This window comes from Arabidopsis lyrata, assembly GCF_000004255.2.
Source record: "Arabidopsis lyrata subsp. lyrata unplaced genomic scaffold ARALYscaffold_6, whole genome shotgun sequence".
Taxonomy (NCBI): Eukaryota; Viridiplantae; Streptophyta; class Magnoliopsida; order Brassicales; family Brassicaceae; genus Arabidopsis; species Arabidopsis lyrata.
The window spans coordinates 3,683,394-3,699,491 of record NW_003302550.1 but is presented as its reverse complement, the minus strand read 5'-3'; the positions used below and the strand labels follow the sequence as shown (position 1 = coordinate 3,699,491).

Sequence of the window (16,098 nt, the reverse complement as noted above, 5' to 3'; positions counted from 1 at the left end):
ATTAAGGAATCAAAATCTGTACGGCACTTAACAACTACACTTTTCAACAACCTCTGTCTAAAGGATATCCATTTTCTCCTCCGTCAAATCCTAAAAAAAAAAACAAAAATGGCTCTGCATTTGAGATCTTCTCCTTCATTGAAATCGACTTTCCTCAACATTCTCAGACAAAACCTGGGTTTCGGTTCTAGGAGCCACGTGACTCGGCATATCCGCCAAAACCTACCACATGATCCTCCGCTTCGAGGTTCACAGAATCCAATTCGTCGGTTCTGTAACACCATGGCAGAGCCAGAGACACTCTCGAGTTTTGGTCAGCACGAAGACGCCAGAAATCATCAGGTGCATGCATTGTTACCGATTCCAATTACTCCGCGTTTTCACTTTGAAACTCTTTTTGAGTGAAAGTTGATTGCTCTAACTGTTCAATCCACTGATGTCGTCTTATCAATGGAATCTACTTTGCGACTTTTTTGTTTTCGGGTCCACTAAATCGTTTCGTAAATACCCTTTTCGCCTGAATTTAATTGCTTTTATTGACATTTCTGTTGTTGATGTTATGAATTAGTAACACCATTCAGAGATTTTCTAGTTTTGTGGTTGTTTTAAAATTCTTCTCAGATTTCTTCTTATGTTTATATTCTCCATTCATTTTGAAGAATATATATGTATGTGGACCTTGAATGTTCAGGTCATGGATTTTCCAGGAGGAAAGGTAGCTTTCACACCTGAGATTCGATTCATATCAGAATCCGATTCAGAGCGTGTTCCTTGCTACCGTGTTCTTGATGACAATGGCCAACTTATCACCAACAGCCAGTTTGTTCAGGTTGACATAAGCCAATAGAAATAATTAATCTTTTCCTTTTTCGTGAATTCTAAATACTCCAAAGAACTCAAGTGATTCATCTTTATTCTTTCTCTTCAGGTTAGCGAAGAAGTTGCCGTAAAGATATACAGTGATATGGTTACTCTTCAAATAATGGATAACATATTCTACGAAGCTCAGAGACAAGGCAGACTTTCCTTTTACGCTACTGCAATCGGTGAAGAGGCCATTAATATTGCATCAGCTGCTGCTCTCACCCCTCAAGATGTTATCTTTCCTCAGGTTTTTGCATCATTCATCTATATTTGATAAATGCACATTCATATACATCATGTTGCTATAATGTGCTACATTGACCGTATTTACATACTCTTTAACTTATGTCAAGGTCCTATGCAACCGTTTCGAGTGAAAACTTGAATGAATGCATGAATTGATAAATCAAGCGTCTTTTTTGTTCTACTTTCAGTACAGAGAGCCTGGTGTTCTGTTATGGCGTGGTTTCACTCTTCAAGAATTTGCAAACCAGTGTTTTGGGAACAAATCTGATTATGGAAAAGGCAGGCAGATGCCAGTCCACTATGGCTCCAACAAGCTCAATTATTTTACCGTTTCTGCAACCATTGCGTAATAGCCTCAGAGCCTCTTCTTCTCAACTGTTTATATTCTTTAACTTTGTCTTGCTTTTGTTGCATATTTGTCTTGATAATGGTTTATTTTGCCTCAGTACGCAGTTACCAAATGCGGTTGGTGCTGCTTATTCCTTAAAGATGGACAGGAAGGATGCATGTGCAGTCACATATTTTGGCGATGGTGGCACGAGTGAGGTAAGTAACAAAATTTGGGTTTGTTTTTGAAGTTAGATTGGATTCTTAGAACGTGATGTATTTTTGCTTGCGTTATTCTAGAGCCTTTCAGATTTTATGAATCACTATGATTACTGAAACTGAAAACAATCTGGTGGCTAATCAAAATGATTTTTTGCTAGGGAGATTTCCATGCTGCTTTGAATTTTGCAGCAGTTATGGAAGCTCCTGTTATATTTATTTGCCGGAACAATGGATGGGCAATCAGTACTCCCACCTCAGATCAGTTCCGAAGTAACTCCTTTTCTTTTTCTTTGGATGATTTACATTCTTTTTACTTGGTTTTCTTTAAGTCTTTTGGATTTGCCAATACTTTTGCAAACACAATGGACAACAGGTGATGGTGTAGTGGTCAAAGGCCGGGCGTATGGCATTCGAAGTATACGTGTGGATGGAAATGACGCACTTGCTATGTACAGTGCGGTGCATACTGCTCGCGGAATGGCAATTAGCGAACAGAGGCCAATCTTGATTGAGGTAGATTTGCTGTGATTCTGTTGTAGATATTAGATGCAACATCAATACACAAAATAAGTGCAAATCTTCTCGTTTTTTTTTTTGCTTGTTAGGCCTTAACATACCGTGTAGGACACCATTCAACATCAGATGATTCCACTAGGTACCGCTCTGCAGATGAGATAGAGTGGTGGAACAAAGCAAGAAACCCACTGTCTAGGTTTAGGACATGGATTGAAAGTAATGGCTGGTGGAGTGATGAAGCGGAATCGGATCTGAGAAGCAGAATCAAGAAAGAGGTAACCAAAAAAACCTGGATCATGAGCATTGTATAAGAAGCATTTTGGTTTTATATATGCTGATTCATCCGATTCTTTTTTGTAAACAGATGTTAGAAGCGCTCCGGGTTGCAGAGAAGACTGAGAAGCCGAATCTGAAGAACATGTTCTCAGATGTCTACGATGTTCCTCCATCTAACCTCATGGAACAAGAACTTCTGGTGAGGCAGACGATCGATAGTCATCCCCAAGATTACCCAACAGATGTTCCTCTTTAGGTAGACTCTAATTGTATGCTTTGTGTAGTAATTAATGTAAGCCATTATCTACATTATGTATTGAAATCGAGACCACTATTCAAAAGCATACAAACTTCTTCAGTATCTGACAGTACACAATGGCAGATGCGTGATATACACCAGATAGCTATTTCAGACTGTACATATATTACAGTTTCAGTTGCGTCTCAGAGAGAAGCTTTTCCTCTTCCATGGATTCTCTGACGGCCTTCAAGATCCGTGGCATGAGCTTCTGGGTGCTGACCACGATCCCTGTTTTGTGTTCAAGATGATTTCCTCTCGAGAAGTCCAGAGGATTCCCATTAGCATCGCAAACTACACCTCCAGCTTCTGCACGAGGTTATTGCTCACAGCCTTTGGTCACTTTAATTGTGTTTTAGAGTAAAGTTATTGCGCAGTGCATACCTGTGGTGATGATTGCACCAGCAGCATGGTTCCATATGGACTCACGGTACTCTTTGAGAGTGAAACGCAAGTATATCTCTGCATCTCCTCGAGCTAGAGCAGCGTACTTCACTTGACTATGGATTCTTAGAGGTGGAGCTTTGATCCCAAGTTTCTGCTTACCGTAAGAGAGTAAGTTTTAGCGAAAAGATTAATACATTTGTTAGATTAGGCTTGAGCAAACTACACACACACACACAGAGTTAGGTTAGGCTTGAAGCAAATTACACACACACACACACAATAGATGTTATACTGTACATTGGCAATGGAGCTATGGATGGGGATTGGTTTGTGGGATGATTCGACAAAGGTTGCTTCTTCAGGATTCTCAATGTTGCTCACTTGCACCTATTAGCAAACATTCTCCAGTCGGTTTTAAGAACACAAAAAGAGAGAGCAAGCCTAAGGGACATTAAATGCTCTGATAATACCTTCTGTGGAGGATGAGAGTCTCCTTCAAGCGATTGCACGTAAGCTCCACCTCCCACTGTAGCAAAGAAAAGGCATCCTGAAGAAGAAGACTTGTGATTCTCAAGTTTCGGGCAAGCCATGGCACCGAGCACTACTTTGCCTTCCACAAGCAAAGCCAATGCCACAGCGTAATCCTCTCCTTTTACAAACCTATTAAGCAGAATCTGCAGGTTAGAGCAAAACGGAGAAGATTGTTCTGTAATGAGTTTCAAGACGAGTTTCAAGACTTCTCACCCTCTGGTTCCATCCACAGGATCAAGAATCCAATGGCGACCATTGGAACCGCCTTGTGACCTCCCGTGGTCTATTGCCTTCCTTACATCTTCCACTGAAAGAGAAGAGTTGGCGTAGGAATCATCAGAAGGTAGAGCATTGTTCACAAGCTTAGTGATGCTTTCTAGAAATTCCTCCGCGCCACTCTTTTGCAGATCTTCTGCATTCTGCAAAAGATATATAACAGAGAAAGATTTAAAGTTTTTGGTGAGGTTTGATTGAAAATAAGAGAGTGTTCATGAGTTTAGCTACCTCTTCAGCAACCAAGTATAGTGGTTCAGGGTGAAGTTCTTTCTCTAGCACATGACTGATCACAGCTTGGGATCCTGCATTTATCAATATAGGTATGGTCAATTAAGACTGGTTTGGTTGGACCGAGGTTGACCGGTTTTGTCATGCCAAATAAAAACCGATTGACAACAGAATTGTGGAATAGATTAACCATAATCAGCAGCTGTAACCGGACTTTTATCAGATTTTGACCGGACGTCTGATTGCAACAGAGACTTCTGCACTTCCTGATTAACCCACAATTCAAAAAATATGTCATTTATAAAAGTTTTGTCTATGGATTAGACATAAATATGTGGTTACTAACCTGGCTGAGACGAGCAGCGAGAGAGACGGCTTTTTTAGCAGCAGCAAGCTCCTTCTCATAAGACATCGAAACAAGAAGAAGAAAACGAAGATGAGTTTATTCAGGTCGTGTGTTTATATACTATATACCCTATACTATGGATTTATTCATGCAATATATATATTTTTATAACCGGTGTTTCGTGGAAGTTTCAACACATTTTCGTAAGAAGTCACATTTGTTAAATATTATTAATCAAGACCTATGGTTTCTCTGATCAATCAAATATTAATTAATCTATACATATGTATCTGGTAAAACAGGCATGCGTAGCTGTAAGAACTCTTGATATGTGCAGCAAAATATTTATTTTTGGAATCGAATTAACACGCTACGAAACGAATCATCAAAACTCAACATTTCAATACTAAATATAGGAAGCTAAGAAGAAAAAGTGTCGCTCATAACAAAAAATAACAGTTCTACTATTTCTTTTTTACTTTTAGAAAGTTTGCTTTAAGTTGTTACAACTTACAAACTTTTTAAGTTCTTCAAGAACTCACACTAAATAGAAAACATAAAACTAACTTCTTTTTTGGTTAAACAAAAACTAACTCGATCACTGCGATATATAAACTCCATCTATAGTACACAAATCATCAAACACAACAAAGCTTGTTCTCACAATCTCAACCTTTTCACAGAAACTTTCTTCTTGAATCTTGATTCTTATCACGAATCAAGAATCATGGTTAAGTTCTTGAACATCGCGTTGATTTTACTCTTGATCGTTTTGTTTGTCGCAAATGTCTTGGAGGCCACGAAACTGAATGTGATGGACAAATGTTGGAGACCAAACCCCCATTGGCGTAGAACCCGCAATCAGCTTGCGCGGTGTTCAGTCGGATTTGCCGGAAAAATGACGGGAAATATCGGTAAAGGAGTGACACAATACAAAGTAACCGACCCTTCTGATGATCCTCTGAACCCTAAACCTGGAACCCTAAGATACGGAGCAACACTCGTCAAAGGTAAAAAATGGATCACATTCAAAAGAAACATGAAGATCAAGCTTCATAAACCGCTTCTAATCAGCAGCTTCACGGCACTCGATGGTCGAGGTGCTAGTGTTCACATCTCGGGTCCTGCTTGCCTCATAGTCTATAAAGCCACCGATGTGATTATTCATGGACTTAAGATCCATGATTGTAAAGCTCATCCACCGAGCTCAGTGATGGGACCAGACTCAAAGATCATTCAACTTGGACAAGTTGACGGCGACGCGATTAGGCTAGTCACGGCTAAGAAAGTATGGATCGACCACAACACGCTCTATGATTGCGAAGACGGTCTTCTAGACGTCACACGAGGGACTACTGATGTCACAGTGTCGAACAATTGGTTTAGGAACCAAGACAAGGTCATGCTTCTTGGACATGATGATGGCTATGTAAGAGACAAAGAAATGAGAGTCACTGTTGTGTTTAACCACTTTGGTCCTAATTGCAACCAGAGAATGCCAAGGTACAAAAGTGATTCTTTCTTTATAACCGGGGATCCGTGACAGAAGCCTAGACTAATGGATTTTCATTTATTGTTACTTCGATTTCTAATTTCGATGAACTATGTGAAATATGCAGAGTGAGACATGGATATGCTCATGTTGCCAATAACTATTACCAAGGATGGACTCAATATGCAATTGGAGGAAGCATGAGCCCTCGAGTAAAGAGTGAATCAAATTATTTCGTGGCACCAAAATCCGGAAGCAAAGAGGTGTGTTTCAATTCGTAATCGAAAACGTTAAAACACAAAACACATTTTCTTTTTTTATCTCATCTAACATTCAAATTCGAATTTGAACTTGTTGTAGATAACTTGGAAGAAACATAGCCATGGAGACCAAATGCAATGGAAATTCTACTCGGTGAATGATTACTTCGAGAACGGAGCTTGTTTCGGCCTACACAAAGGTGTTGGAAAAGCACGGCCCAATTACGGTCCAGATCAAAGGTTCACTGTTGCAAACGCTAAGACTGTTAAAGAACTCACTTCTTCAGCTGGAGCGTTACACTGCACCAGAAATTCCGTCTGTTAGAACAACAACAACGCTTAACATGACTTTTTAGCGTTTCAACATTTCTGCGTTTTCTTGTCTCTTTCATTCATGTACATCAAAATGTATATGGTTTTTTGTTTACGAATGATATTATATACCGATAAATAAATAAAAGTTTAAACAAAACAGAGTTAAACCTGGTAATGTTAATTCAGTTGTTATAGCATCGATACATGGAAACAAATAATCAAGGTTTAAGGCATTGACTTGGTAAAGCCTCCGTCTACAGGAACAACAACGCTTAACATGACTTTTTAGCGTTTCAACATATAAGGAATTTCTCTTCTTCATTCATGTACATGAATTTTATGCGGATAAAGAACACAAGTACTGTGACAAAACAGATAAACCCCGGGAATATTGATTCGGTTGGATGAAACTAACCTTGTCAAAAGTCTAACAAAGACAATGGTTTTGAATGTAAATCACTAATTAAGACGTTTTCTTGTCAGATATTGAAGAAGACTTGTCCATTGATTGAGCAGATTTAGAAGCTGTTACTGCTGCTTGTTCATCTTCAACGAGTTTCCGAAGTTTTGTCTGAAGACCACGAACTCGATCCTCGGTTCTCCTAAGTTTCCTCCATCTATAAGCTGTCCAAAGGAAAAGACCACCGTAGACAACAGTATAAGAACCCCAAACATATGGATAAGCTTCGGCGTGATCTTTGAGTTTCTTGTATTTTTCTTCAATTGCTCCTACAAAACCAGGAGCCACTTGGTTTGGTTGGCTCTCCTGATCTTCTAATCCGCTCTGCTCTGTCGCCATCTCAAATCCCAAATCAGCTCCTGACTAAGCCTGAACCAAATCGAAAAAAGGAAAAATGTAAAGCAAGAAGTCATGCAGAGGAGTGTAGAGTAGTACTTATACATTAAAGAAAGGAAATGATAAAGGCTAAGCTCAGTCCCTAATTACAAAATTGAATCAACAAATCTGTGGATTAGCAAGAATCCGAAAGAACAGTTTCATGTTATAGGACTATCACTTGAAACTTGATACTTTGGGCGTGAAATCTCAAAGCATAAACAATGAAAAGCTTCAGATTGTAGAATCTATATTGAGCTCATGAAGTGAAACAAACTAAGATCATATGAAGAAAAAAGGTAATCTAAGGAAAAATTTCATGAATGTTCATATCCATACTACTTCTGAAATCTAAAAACTTAAGGCACTTCGAAATTGGATCCACAATTTCTTAGGATTTTTATGACACTACAACCAAAAGAGGAACGAAATCTATTAACTTTGCACAAACCCCCGATACTAAATTGGGGGCGAGATCTATGAAATGAACCGCAATAGAATTTAAATCAACCATCTGAGAGGCATTTCCACAAACACTTTCTGTGCATCTAGGAGATCTATGGCTACAAAACCCAGAAATTACAAAAAGAAATTCATGGGATCTTGTATCTTCTAAGAATAACAAAAAGAAAACAGGTACCTGTAGTCAAACAAAGTCGTCGAAGAACAATGAAGATTTCCAAATGAAGCTCAGAGAGCCATAGCTCTTAAACCCTATAAAGCTTTGCAAAACCCAGATCGAGATATTATTGATAGTTTTGCCGAGTTTTGCTAAATACAGTCGTCTTTCGTATCGGTTATTTCTTATTTTCTTTGGTTTATTCTAGATTAAAAAACCATACCAATTTAATACGGTTTGGTTTAATATATAAAAATTTATAATTTTTTCTTTTGGTTTTGAAATCTTGATAACAAATTGGTTTGTCATTCCCATTTACAACTATCTTTCTTTCAGTGAATTCTTTATAGAAGAATTTGTAGCTTTGATTTTCACTCAGAAAAGAAGATATTTCTATACAAAGAAAGAGAAAATTGTTCCCACTGAGCCTAAATGTCATTCATACTTTCATATATTCAGGTCAGAGACTCTGAATCTGTTTTAGAAACAACCAAACCATTTCACATAGGAGACTCCATGAACTTGGTTCTCTACAAGCTGCAGGAGTAAGAGAGAATACACAATGAGCTTTCAAGAGCCCATAAGAAAAAGTTTCCAAAGAATGATTATAATCCATGGCTATGTAGTAGTCGATCTGATTCAGATTCTTCACTTCTGAATCAAGCTTCCAAAGGTTCTTCAAGAACTGCAACAACAAAAGCATGTCTGAGTTTAAGGTTCTTTGTATGAAGCAATTGATACTTGAACAAACATCACAAAAACCTTTTCTCTTTGTTGGAGTGATTTCTGCATTGGAAGCGACTGGTGCTTTTGTTGGCACATCAGGGAGATCCATTTTCTCGGGTTCTTCAGGCACAAGCTCTGTCGTAGGCACTTCAGGCATATCTTCAACAATCAGCTTCGAAACAAACAAACATTATATATCACATTTGACTCCACTCAAAAAAGATTTTATCACAAATAAAATGGTACTCGAAATGTCAACAGGGACAGTACGGTTATAATGCTGGAAACTTTTGTATCTGAGAAACAAGAGAATCCATTATGTATCATACCTGACTTTCTAGGTTGTCGAATTCTGCTAAGATATCTTCTTCATCTTCTGCTGATAGTTTATCACCTAATATGGCACTCAGTTCCTAAAATCCAAGTGTTTAACAGTTAGATCAAGCAAAAGAATACACACAACCATGAAGGAGACAAACGAGGAGAAGCTCGGCTAATAATGTGACACATGATTGTAACTATAAGAGAACCGCATAAACAAAAAGGAACAACAAGGTTCACTATTAACTCACATCCTGATAAGCCTTGGCCTCAGCAGTGTCATCCATTAGTTTCTGAACATCATCAAGGTTGACCTCACTCTGAATCGCCTTAATTGCACTGTTACCTTGCTTTAAGCTCTCAAAGACTGCTTTCTGCTTGCTTGTAAGTTCGATATCTGCCAACTATGTCATAACGACAGGTTCAAAATATATTCGTTTAGTTTTCTTTCAAAACACAAAATAGGCTATCAAAGAAAAGAAAAATAATCAAGAGGTTAAGTGATGGAAACAAGAAGATGAAAAGAAGAGGTCAAGTAAATTTACTTGTTGTTCGACATTGATGAGCCACTGATCTACTTGCTTCAACAACTCTTCTTGTGTCCGCTTCTTCTTCAATGCCAACAAAGCCCTGTCCTTTCGCTTCTCACGGATTAAGTCTCTTGCAGCTTGCTTTTCTGCTTCAATTACTTTCTCAAGCTAAAAAGAAATAAGGGTTTAAGAGAAAGAAGATTAAAGCTCAGGATCATAAGAAAGAAAACAGTAATTTTGCTCCACGATCGAACTCACTATCTACCAACCGACGATGACATAAAAATCAAAATTTGGGTCCAGGACGGATTTTGATTCTTCATCACAAGAAAATCCAAGCTTAAAAAATTCAAAACTTGAGCAAGTAGACACCTTTAATTGTTTCTTAGACCTTGATAAGATTCAGTAACCTTTACCCTTGATGAATCATGACCTCTGGTGTTACGAATCAAAATCTCAAATTCCAGAACAGACCCAATTCGAGCAAGATTAAGCCCTAGAAATGCGAAAATCACAAGCGAGGGAAGGTATCAAGAACCTGTTGCTGATATTGACCAAGCTTGCGCCTTTGGGTTTTGAGAGAAAGAATCGCTCGATCAACCTCCGTGATCTTCGGTTTCTTCACGAACAAATTCCCCATCGATCCACTTTACCCAATCCAACAAAAAGTTTTACAAGTGGAAGAAGAAAATTTCTGTAAGGGCTTCGCGATTTCAAACCAAATCACAAATCTTTTTGTTTTTTTTCACTTTTTCCACAAAAGCTGAAAAGCTCCCGCCGCGCGTTTTCTGAAACTGGCGTTTTTAAAAAAGCGTTCCGAGTCTAAAGAGTTGTCACAGTTATGATTTTATCACACGCGCTACAACAGCGCGTGATCGGTGAACGCATTAACATAAATACTCGAGAAGAGAGACACGGCGTTTCATTTTTTCCTTGAGAATCTCTAATCCCTCTCAACTCTCACGACTCGATTTCGCAGTAGAATAGTGCTTTCGCCATCTCCGAGAAACTCGTTGCAGCGTCACGACCAGGTTTCTTCTCACTTTTACTAAATTGTTTAATTTCTCGGGTTTTTGTTTTGTTTTGTTTTGTGCGAGAGTTTACTCTGGTCTGAAGAGAGCATTTTGGGTCTGCTTTTTTATAGTTGGAGAAAATGTCTTCGAGAGGAAAAAGGAAAGACGAGGATGTCAGAGCATCAGATGACGAATCTGAATCCCACGCGCCGGCCAAGAAAGTCGCAAAGCCAGCAGACTCCTCCGACGAGTCTGACGACATCGTCGTCTGCAATGTTAGTCTACTCCTTCTCTCTATCTTTCAATTTCGTTATCTACTCTAGTAGCAGTGAGCTTAACGCTTTGGATCAAGTTTTGATTTTGTTAATGGGTTTTGCTCAAATTAGGGTTTTAATCGAATTAGGGTTTATGATGGTTTATTTGGTGTACATTCAGTTATCTAAGAATAGGAGAGTCTCTGTGAGGAATTGGAACGGGAAGATTTGGATTGACATTCGTGAGTTCTATGTCAAGGACGGAAAGACTTTGCCTGGCAAGAAAGGTAAATTTTTGTAATTGAAACTATTTTCTTGTGAGTGTTCCTCTTATTGTCACAATTCACCATTGTTAGTAATGTGTTTCCTTATCTCTTAGTCTTCATCTTTTGTTAATGTTTTAGTTAGGATTTTATAACCACAGATCTTATGGTCATAGCGGGTAATTCTGCGGATTGGGACTGTTTATGTGCTTGAGGGTATGAGAGGGGATGGTGCAGGGTGTTTTCTGTTCTTTATTTTTGTTCTAGTGCTCTTTAACATGAATTTTTTTGATAATGATTTGCACTATCTCATACCTGTCTCTTAGGAAAGCTATATTAGTTTGCTTTCTTTGGATAATCATGTTTATTGATATGTCTTTTTTTTTATATGTTGCAGGTATCTCTCTAAGCGTGGATCAGGTCTTCACATCTCTCTATCTCTCTCCCATTGTTTTATGTCTTCCATAAGTGATTATGTTTTCTTGTTATTTGCTTATTACACAACTTTTCCTTAATGCAGTGGAACACTCTTCGGAACCACGCAGAGGATATCGAGAAGGCCCTCTCTGACCTTTCTTAGAGTTTTAAAACTTGTATAATTGGTTGTACGTCTATTATAAGATGGCTCAGGTGTTTTGGTTGTTTTTGTAGAACAACACCATGTTCTGCTAGTGTAAGCTGCTACAAATTAGTTGGTGTATCGAACCTTTCACTTTTGGTTCAGACAAGCTTTGGTTGGTATTAAGAATGGTTGCTCTTTTATTTGCTGCTGTTGAATTTGCAAATTAAGAGACGTTGCAGGAATAGAAGTATTCATTTGATAAATTATAAACAAGATAGGTCTAAATGTTACATAGCCCTTGCCAGATTTCACTTGAATGATCCAGACAAGGCGATAAGCAGACATGGTCATTAAAGATGAGCCCAGCACAAGAAATGCATCACTCTGTGTTGCAACTTCCATTGCTCCAGTTGCTCTTTTCTTTTGTGGTGTTGTTGTCTCCAAAGAAAAGTACCTTCCCAAAAAAGAAAAAAAATAACTCCCGCGTTTTTAAATTGGGCGGCGCGTTTCTCAAACTTGCGTCTATAAAATGCGTTCCGAACCTGAAATCACAGTTGTAATTCGGTGAACGCGCTAGATAAATTACGCGAGAAGAGAGACATGGCTTTTTATTTTCCTTGAGAATCTTAAGAGTCGATTTTTGCAGTAGAAGAGTGCTTTTCTTTTACTGGTTGAGAAAATGTCTTCGAGTGGAAAAAGGAAAGGCGAGGAAGTCAGAGCATCAGACAACGACGACGAATCTGAGACCCACGCGCCGCCTAAGAAAGTGGCAAAGCCAGCGGACGAGACTGAGGACATCTTCATCTGCAATGTTAGTCTCTCTACTATATATCTCTTTTTCTAGAGCAGTTCGTATGAGTTTTATTAGGGTTTGGATCAAGTTGTGATATTTGTTAATGGGTTTTTACTCAAAATTAGGGGTTTATGATGGTTTGTTTTGTATACATTCCAGTTAGATAAGAATCGGAGAGTCTTTGTGAGGAATTGCAACGGCAGGATTTGGATTGCCATTCGTCAGTTCTTTGTCAAGGACGGTATAACTTTACCTTGTAATAGCAAGCACGGTAAATTTTTGTTTTTAACTATCTTCTTTTGACTGTTTATCTTGTTCTCACAATTCCACCTTTGCTAGTAATGTGTATCCTCCTCTCTTTTCTTTTTTATGGACAACAATGTATCCTCATCCCTTAGTTTTCATGTTTTTGTTACTGTGTTGTTTCATTAAGGTTCTGCATTTAGTTAGGATTTTATAACTGCAGATCTTAGGGATTTATTATATAACTAGTACTTCTGCGGTTTGGGACTATTTATGTGCTCGAGGGTATGAGAGGAGATGTGCAGAGTGTTTTCTTTTCATCAACAACGTTTTGGTTTTTGTCTCTATGGACAGCTATATGCCTATATTAGTTTGCTTTCTTTGGATAATCATGTTGACAAGATTTTTGATGTCTGCTATATTTTGCAGGTATCTCTCTAAGCCTGGAACAGGTATTCACATCTCTCTTCCATTGTTAATGTCTTCCACACGTGTTTATGTTTTGCTGTGTTTTGCTTATTACACGAGACCTTTTTCTTAATGCAGTGGAACGATCTTCGGAACCATGAGGAGGATATCGATAAGGCCCTCTCTGACCTTTCTGAGGTTTAAAAGCTTGTATAATCGGGTAGTAAGTCTAATGGAAGATATGGCTTAGGTTGTTTTGGTTTGTTTTTCAGAACAACACCATGTTCTGCAAGTGTTAGCTGCTTCAAGTTAGTCGATGTATCGAATCTATCACTTTTGCTTTAGACAAGATTTGGTTGGCATAAAGAATGATTGATTACTCTTTTATTTGTTTTTGAATTTACAACTTGAGATACGTTGCATAAATATAAGTATTTTGGTAAACTATAAACGAAATAGGTCTAAATCTTACATAGCTCTTGCCAAAGTTCACTTGAATGTCCTAGTGAGCTGGGACACTGAGCGATCCCACGTCAAGAACTCTGTGCAATATCTGCACCAAACAGGTCACAAACTAACAGATTATTAAGGATCACGAAATTACGGATTTTCCAAGCATTTTCAAGGCTGGAGGAAAGGGAAGACATTTATGCTATGATCTTACCTCACCAACCCTAGCATTGATTTTCAATGGAACAATGTCATCAGCTCTTGTTTCGCCTATATTTACAATTGCAGTCATGGCACCAGCCTCATGAGCCGCTCTGCAGAAGGTATATAGAAAGCTTTTTAGTGAGATGCAAACTCAAAACTGGATGAGATTATTCTCCCGCATTACCTGACAAGGCGAAAAGCAGACATTGTCATTAAGGATGAACCCAACACGAGGAATGCATCGCTCTGTTTTGCAACTTCCATTGCTTGAGTAGCTCTTTCCTTTGGAATGTTGTCCCCAAAGAAAATTACCTTCAATACAACCAAAGCATAATAAGAAACAGAGCCAAACTAATTTGTCTCTATCTGATAAAGTCGATCTTACATCAGGCTTTAGGACTCCTTTGCACTTCTCACATACTGGTATATGAAAACCTTCTTCCCAAAACTTTTCGTCAATCTCAATATCACCATCAGGCCTTTGTTTCATGCCAAAGCTCTTCTCTGATCCTGGATCTCCATGATCGATACTTTCTATAGCTTCAGCCCACTACAATAGAAACAAAAACGTTGTAACTTTGCGAGATAATACATTAATCCAGTTGATTCAGGTTATAGTATACACTGGCCTTAGGATTGATAGCTTTTAGCTGATCCTGAAACAAGTCTCGGGAAAAAGAGAAGCCGCAATCTAAGCACATAACAGTATATACTGTGCCATGTAATTCAAGTGGATCGCTCCCAGCACGATGATGCAACCTAAAAACTTAGAGCTTAGAGTCAACATTCTTCACATCCAACAGAGATCCCACAAAAGAGGAACTGAATAATATACCTGTCAACGTTTTGCGTGATCATAAAATTTATTCGTCCAGCTTTTTCTAGTGATGCTAAAGCAGTATGCGCTGGTCCAGGTTGTGCTGCAGTGAACCGTCTCCATCCAGCGTAACTCCTTGCCCAATACCGCCTACGAGCTCGGCTCGATCGAGTGAATTCCTGTGAAGCAAGTGGTCGACAATAGCTTTAACACAACAATAGGATGATCCAAAGTTTGCATTAAGCACTGTAAAGATTTTCATAGATCTTGCCTTCAGATCACCTGATGGGTAATTGGTTTGAAACCAGAACTGTATGCTCCATTGGGACTGCACCAAATCATCACTCATCAGAATTATTACCAAATGGAACCAGATGTAACTCATCAGACCATCTAAACGAGAATCCAAGGCATTTTCAGACAAGACTAATCGATCAAATGAAGTACCTTCTATAATCAGGAATTCCACATTCTGTGCTAATCCCAGCTCCGGTCAAGATGGTGAGTCTCGAACTGCCAAGAGAGAAGAGGAAAGCCATTAGATATACAACACATCTATGCTTACTGCTGGAAAAAATGGTGAAGGAATATATCAACCTTTGCTCAAAAAGTCGATACAACTTATTAATATCTTCCATATTGGGAGGATCAGCATCTGGAACTATCTTTTTATCCCTCAGAAACCTTGGAGGTGCTTTTGATTCATTTCCCAAAGAACCACCAGGGATTGAAACGCGACACGTTGTTCTCACAAAACGTCTGCATCCTTTAAACAACATAACTAAATTTCCCCCAGATTGCAGCGGCCGATACATACTACGCAACGGAAACAAATCTAGAAGCAAAAAAAAAAAAAAAACTCAGCAACATTAACTCATCTGAGTAATGAATCAAAACAAGCTAGGACACAAAGATGAGCAAGAACATTCCCATAAAGATTTTTCTCATACTTGCCTGTATATACACCTCCAAACACTCTTCTCATGGTCACATAAGCCTAAATCACAGAGAGAGGGAAGAAGAAAACCTCATTTCAAACACAAAATCGTGATACAAGATTGAGGATTAAAAAAATGTTAAATGCAACCACTTTCCTACATCAATGATCACAATTTCACCAACAAAAAATTGTAATGTAGATATGAATCTATGTTAAGCCAATTAAATTCAATGACGAAGATCTAGCTAGAAATGGTACTACTGAGATCAAAATAAAGCCAGCGACCGATTTCACCGAGAAGCTAGGTCGAAAATGATCGAGTGTGGAAATTAATACCCAAGAACAAACAGTAATAGATTACCTTGAGAGGTCGTTAATGGCGGATGAAACGAGATTTCTTCAGTTTTGCTTTTTATTTTTTTTGTTGTGTAGAAGACGAGGTGGCTAAAATCGGACGTCTGAAACTCATTATTGGCTAAGCAAGTAGCCACGTAGCGCAATTATCCACCGTTGATTTGTTTCACTTAACTAAACGA

The 16,098-nt window shown here is 38.5% G+C and overlaps 8 protein-coding genes across 13 annotated transcripts; 4 read left to right on the top strand and 4 right to left on the bottom strand.

Annotated features, from left to right (window-relative positions):
* Nucleotides 1-17: 17 nt before the first annotated feature.
* Nucleotides 18-2,812, top strand: LOC9307437 (2-oxoisovalerate dehydrogenase subunit alpha 2, mitochondrial). The gene is made up of 9 exons (XM_002873346.2): nt 18-342; nt 692-829; nt 929-1,111; nt 1,299-1,456; nt 1,557-1,656; nt 1,818-1,929; nt 2,033-2,172; nt 2,265-2,450; nt 2,540-2,812. The coding sequence occupies exons 1-9, from the start codon at nt 109-111 to the stop codon at nt 2,705-2,707; spliced, it is 1,419 nt and encodes a 472-aa protein (XP_002873392.1). The 5' UTR covers nt 18-108; the 3' UTR covers nt 2,708-2,812.
* LOC9309460 (probable SAL4 phosphatase) lies at nt 2,736-4,678 on the bottom strand. 2 transcript variants are annotated; one of them, XM_021021647.1, is made up of 8 exons: nt 4,518-4,678; nt 4,362-4,437; nt 4,172-4,245; nt 3,881-4,086; nt 3,607-3,796; nt 3,434-3,523; nt 3,134-3,287; nt 2,736-3,058 (listed from the first exon to the last, which is right to left on the bottom strand). In XM_021021647.1, the coding sequence occupies exons 1-8, from the start codon at nt 4,581-4,583 to the stop codon at nt 2,877-2,879; spliced, it is 1,038 nt and encodes a 345-aa protein (XP_020877306.1). In that variant the 5' UTR covers nt 4,584-4,678; the 3' UTR covers nt 2,736-2,876. The 2 variants fall into 2 exon arrangements, with proteins under 2 accessions (XP_020877306.1, XP_020877307.1); XM_021021648.1 differs by lacking the exon at nt 3,434-3,523.
* Nucleotides 4,679-4,714: 36 nt separating this feature from the next.
* Nucleotides 4,715-6,647, top strand: LOC9307436 (pectate lyase 1). Its single transcript, XM_002873345.2, has 3 exons — nt 4,715-6,020; nt 6,137-6,272; nt 6,470-6,647. The coding sequence occupies exons 1-3, from the start codon at nt 5,245-5,247 to the stop codon at nt 6,623-6,625; spliced, it is 1,068 nt and encodes a 355-aa protein (XP_002873391.2). The 5' UTR covers nt 4,715-5,244; the 3' UTR covers nt 6,626-6,647.
* Nucleotides 6,648-6,744: 97 nt separating this feature from the next.
* LOC9307435 lies at nt 6,745-8,213 on the bottom strand. 2 transcript variants are annotated; one of them, XM_002871319.2, is made up of 2 exons: nt 8,060-8,213; nt 6,745-7,413 (listed from the first exon to the last, which is right to left on the bottom strand). In XM_002871319.2, the coding sequence occupies exon 2, from the start codon at nt 7,381-7,383 to the stop codon at nt 7,048-7,050; it is 336 nt and encodes a 111-aa protein (XP_002871365.1). In that variant the 5' UTR covers nt 7,384-7,413; nt 8,060-8,213; the 3' UTR covers nt 6,745-7,047. The 2 variants fall into 2 exon arrangements, with proteins under 2 accessions (XP_002871365.1, XP_020877309.1); XM_021021650.1 differs by having other exon boundaries at nt 6,800-7,418; nt 8,084-8,178.
* A 193-nt stretch (nt 8,214-8,406) lies between these two features.
* Nucleotides 8,407-10,377, bottom strand: LOC9309459 (vacuolar protein sorting-associated protein 20 homolog 2). The gene is made up of 6 exons (XM_002871318.2): nt 10,154-10,377; nt 9,631-9,783; nt 9,337-9,489; nt 9,094-9,177; nt 8,801-8,936; nt 8,407-8,723 (listed from the first exon to the last, which is right to left on the bottom strand). Exons 1-6 carry the CDS (start codon nt 10,253-10,255, stop codon nt 8,698-8,700), a joined length of 654 nt encoding a protein of 217 aa, XP_002871364.1. The 5' UTR covers nt 10,256-10,377; the 3' UTR covers nt 8,407-8,697.
* A 131-nt stretch (nt 10,378-10,508) lies between these two features.
* LOC9307434 (RNA polymerase II transcriptional coactivator KIWI) lies at nt 10,509-11,913 on the top strand. 2 transcript variants are annotated; one of them, XM_002873344.2, is made up of 5 exons: nt 10,509-10,646; nt 10,760-10,903; nt 11,064-11,169; nt 11,543-11,565; nt 11,666-11,913. In XM_002873344.2, the coding sequence occupies exons 2-5, from the start codon at nt 10,769-10,771 to the stop codon at nt 11,723-11,725; spliced, it is 324 nt and encodes a 107-aa protein (XP_002873390.1). In that variant the 5' UTR covers nt 10,509-10,646; nt 10,760-10,768; the 3' UTR covers nt 11,726-11,913. The 2 variants fall into 2 exon arrangements, with proteins under 2 accessions (XP_002873390.1, XP_020877312.1); XM_021021653.1 differs by lacking the exon at nt 10,509-10,646 and having other exon boundaries at nt 10,800-10,903; nt 11,015-11,169; nt 11,666-11,907.
* Nucleotides 11,914-12,007: 94 nt separating this feature from the next.
* Nucleotides 12,008-13,533, top strand: LOC9307433 (RNA polymerase II transcriptional coactivator KIWI). Of its 2 annotated transcripts, none has more exons than XM_021021651.1 (4): nt 12,008-12,518; nt 12,660-12,771; nt 13,173-13,195; nt 13,290-13,533. In XM_021021651.1, the coding sequence occupies exons 1-4, from the start codon at nt 12,387-12,389 to the stop codon at nt 13,353-13,355; spliced, it is 333 nt and encodes a 110-aa protein (XP_020877310.1). In that variant the 5' UTR covers nt 12,008-12,386; the 3' UTR covers nt 13,356-13,533. The 2 variants fall into 2 exon arrangements, with proteins under 2 accessions (XP_020877310.1, XP_020877311.1); XM_021021652.1 differs by having other exon boundaries at nt 12,660-12,781; nt 13,098-13,195.
* Nucleotides 13,508-15,985, bottom strand: LOC9309457 (NAD-dependent protein deacylase SRT2). Of its 2 annotated transcripts, XM_021021644.1 has the most exons (11): nt 15,924-15,985; nt 15,577-15,619; nt 15,220-15,457; nt 15,070-15,135; nt 14,905-14,950; nt 14,641-14,801; nt 14,435-14,564; nt 14,191-14,355; nt 13,990-14,117; nt 13,816-13,915; nt 13,508-13,704 (listed from the first exon to the last, which is right to left on the bottom strand). In XM_021021644.1, exons 2-11 carry the CDS (start codon nt 15,605-15,607, stop codon nt 13,654-13,656), a joined length of 1,116 nt encoding a protein of 371 aa, XP_020877303.1. In that variant the 5' UTR covers nt 15,608-15,619; nt 15,924-15,985; the 3' UTR covers nt 13,508-13,653. The 2 variants fall into 2 exon arrangements, with proteins under 2 accessions (XP_020877303.1, XP_020877304.1); XM_021021645.1 differs by lacking the exon at nt 15,924-15,985 and having other exon boundaries at nt 15,573-15,895.
* Between the last annotated feature and the right edge of the window lie 113 nt (nt 15,986-16,098).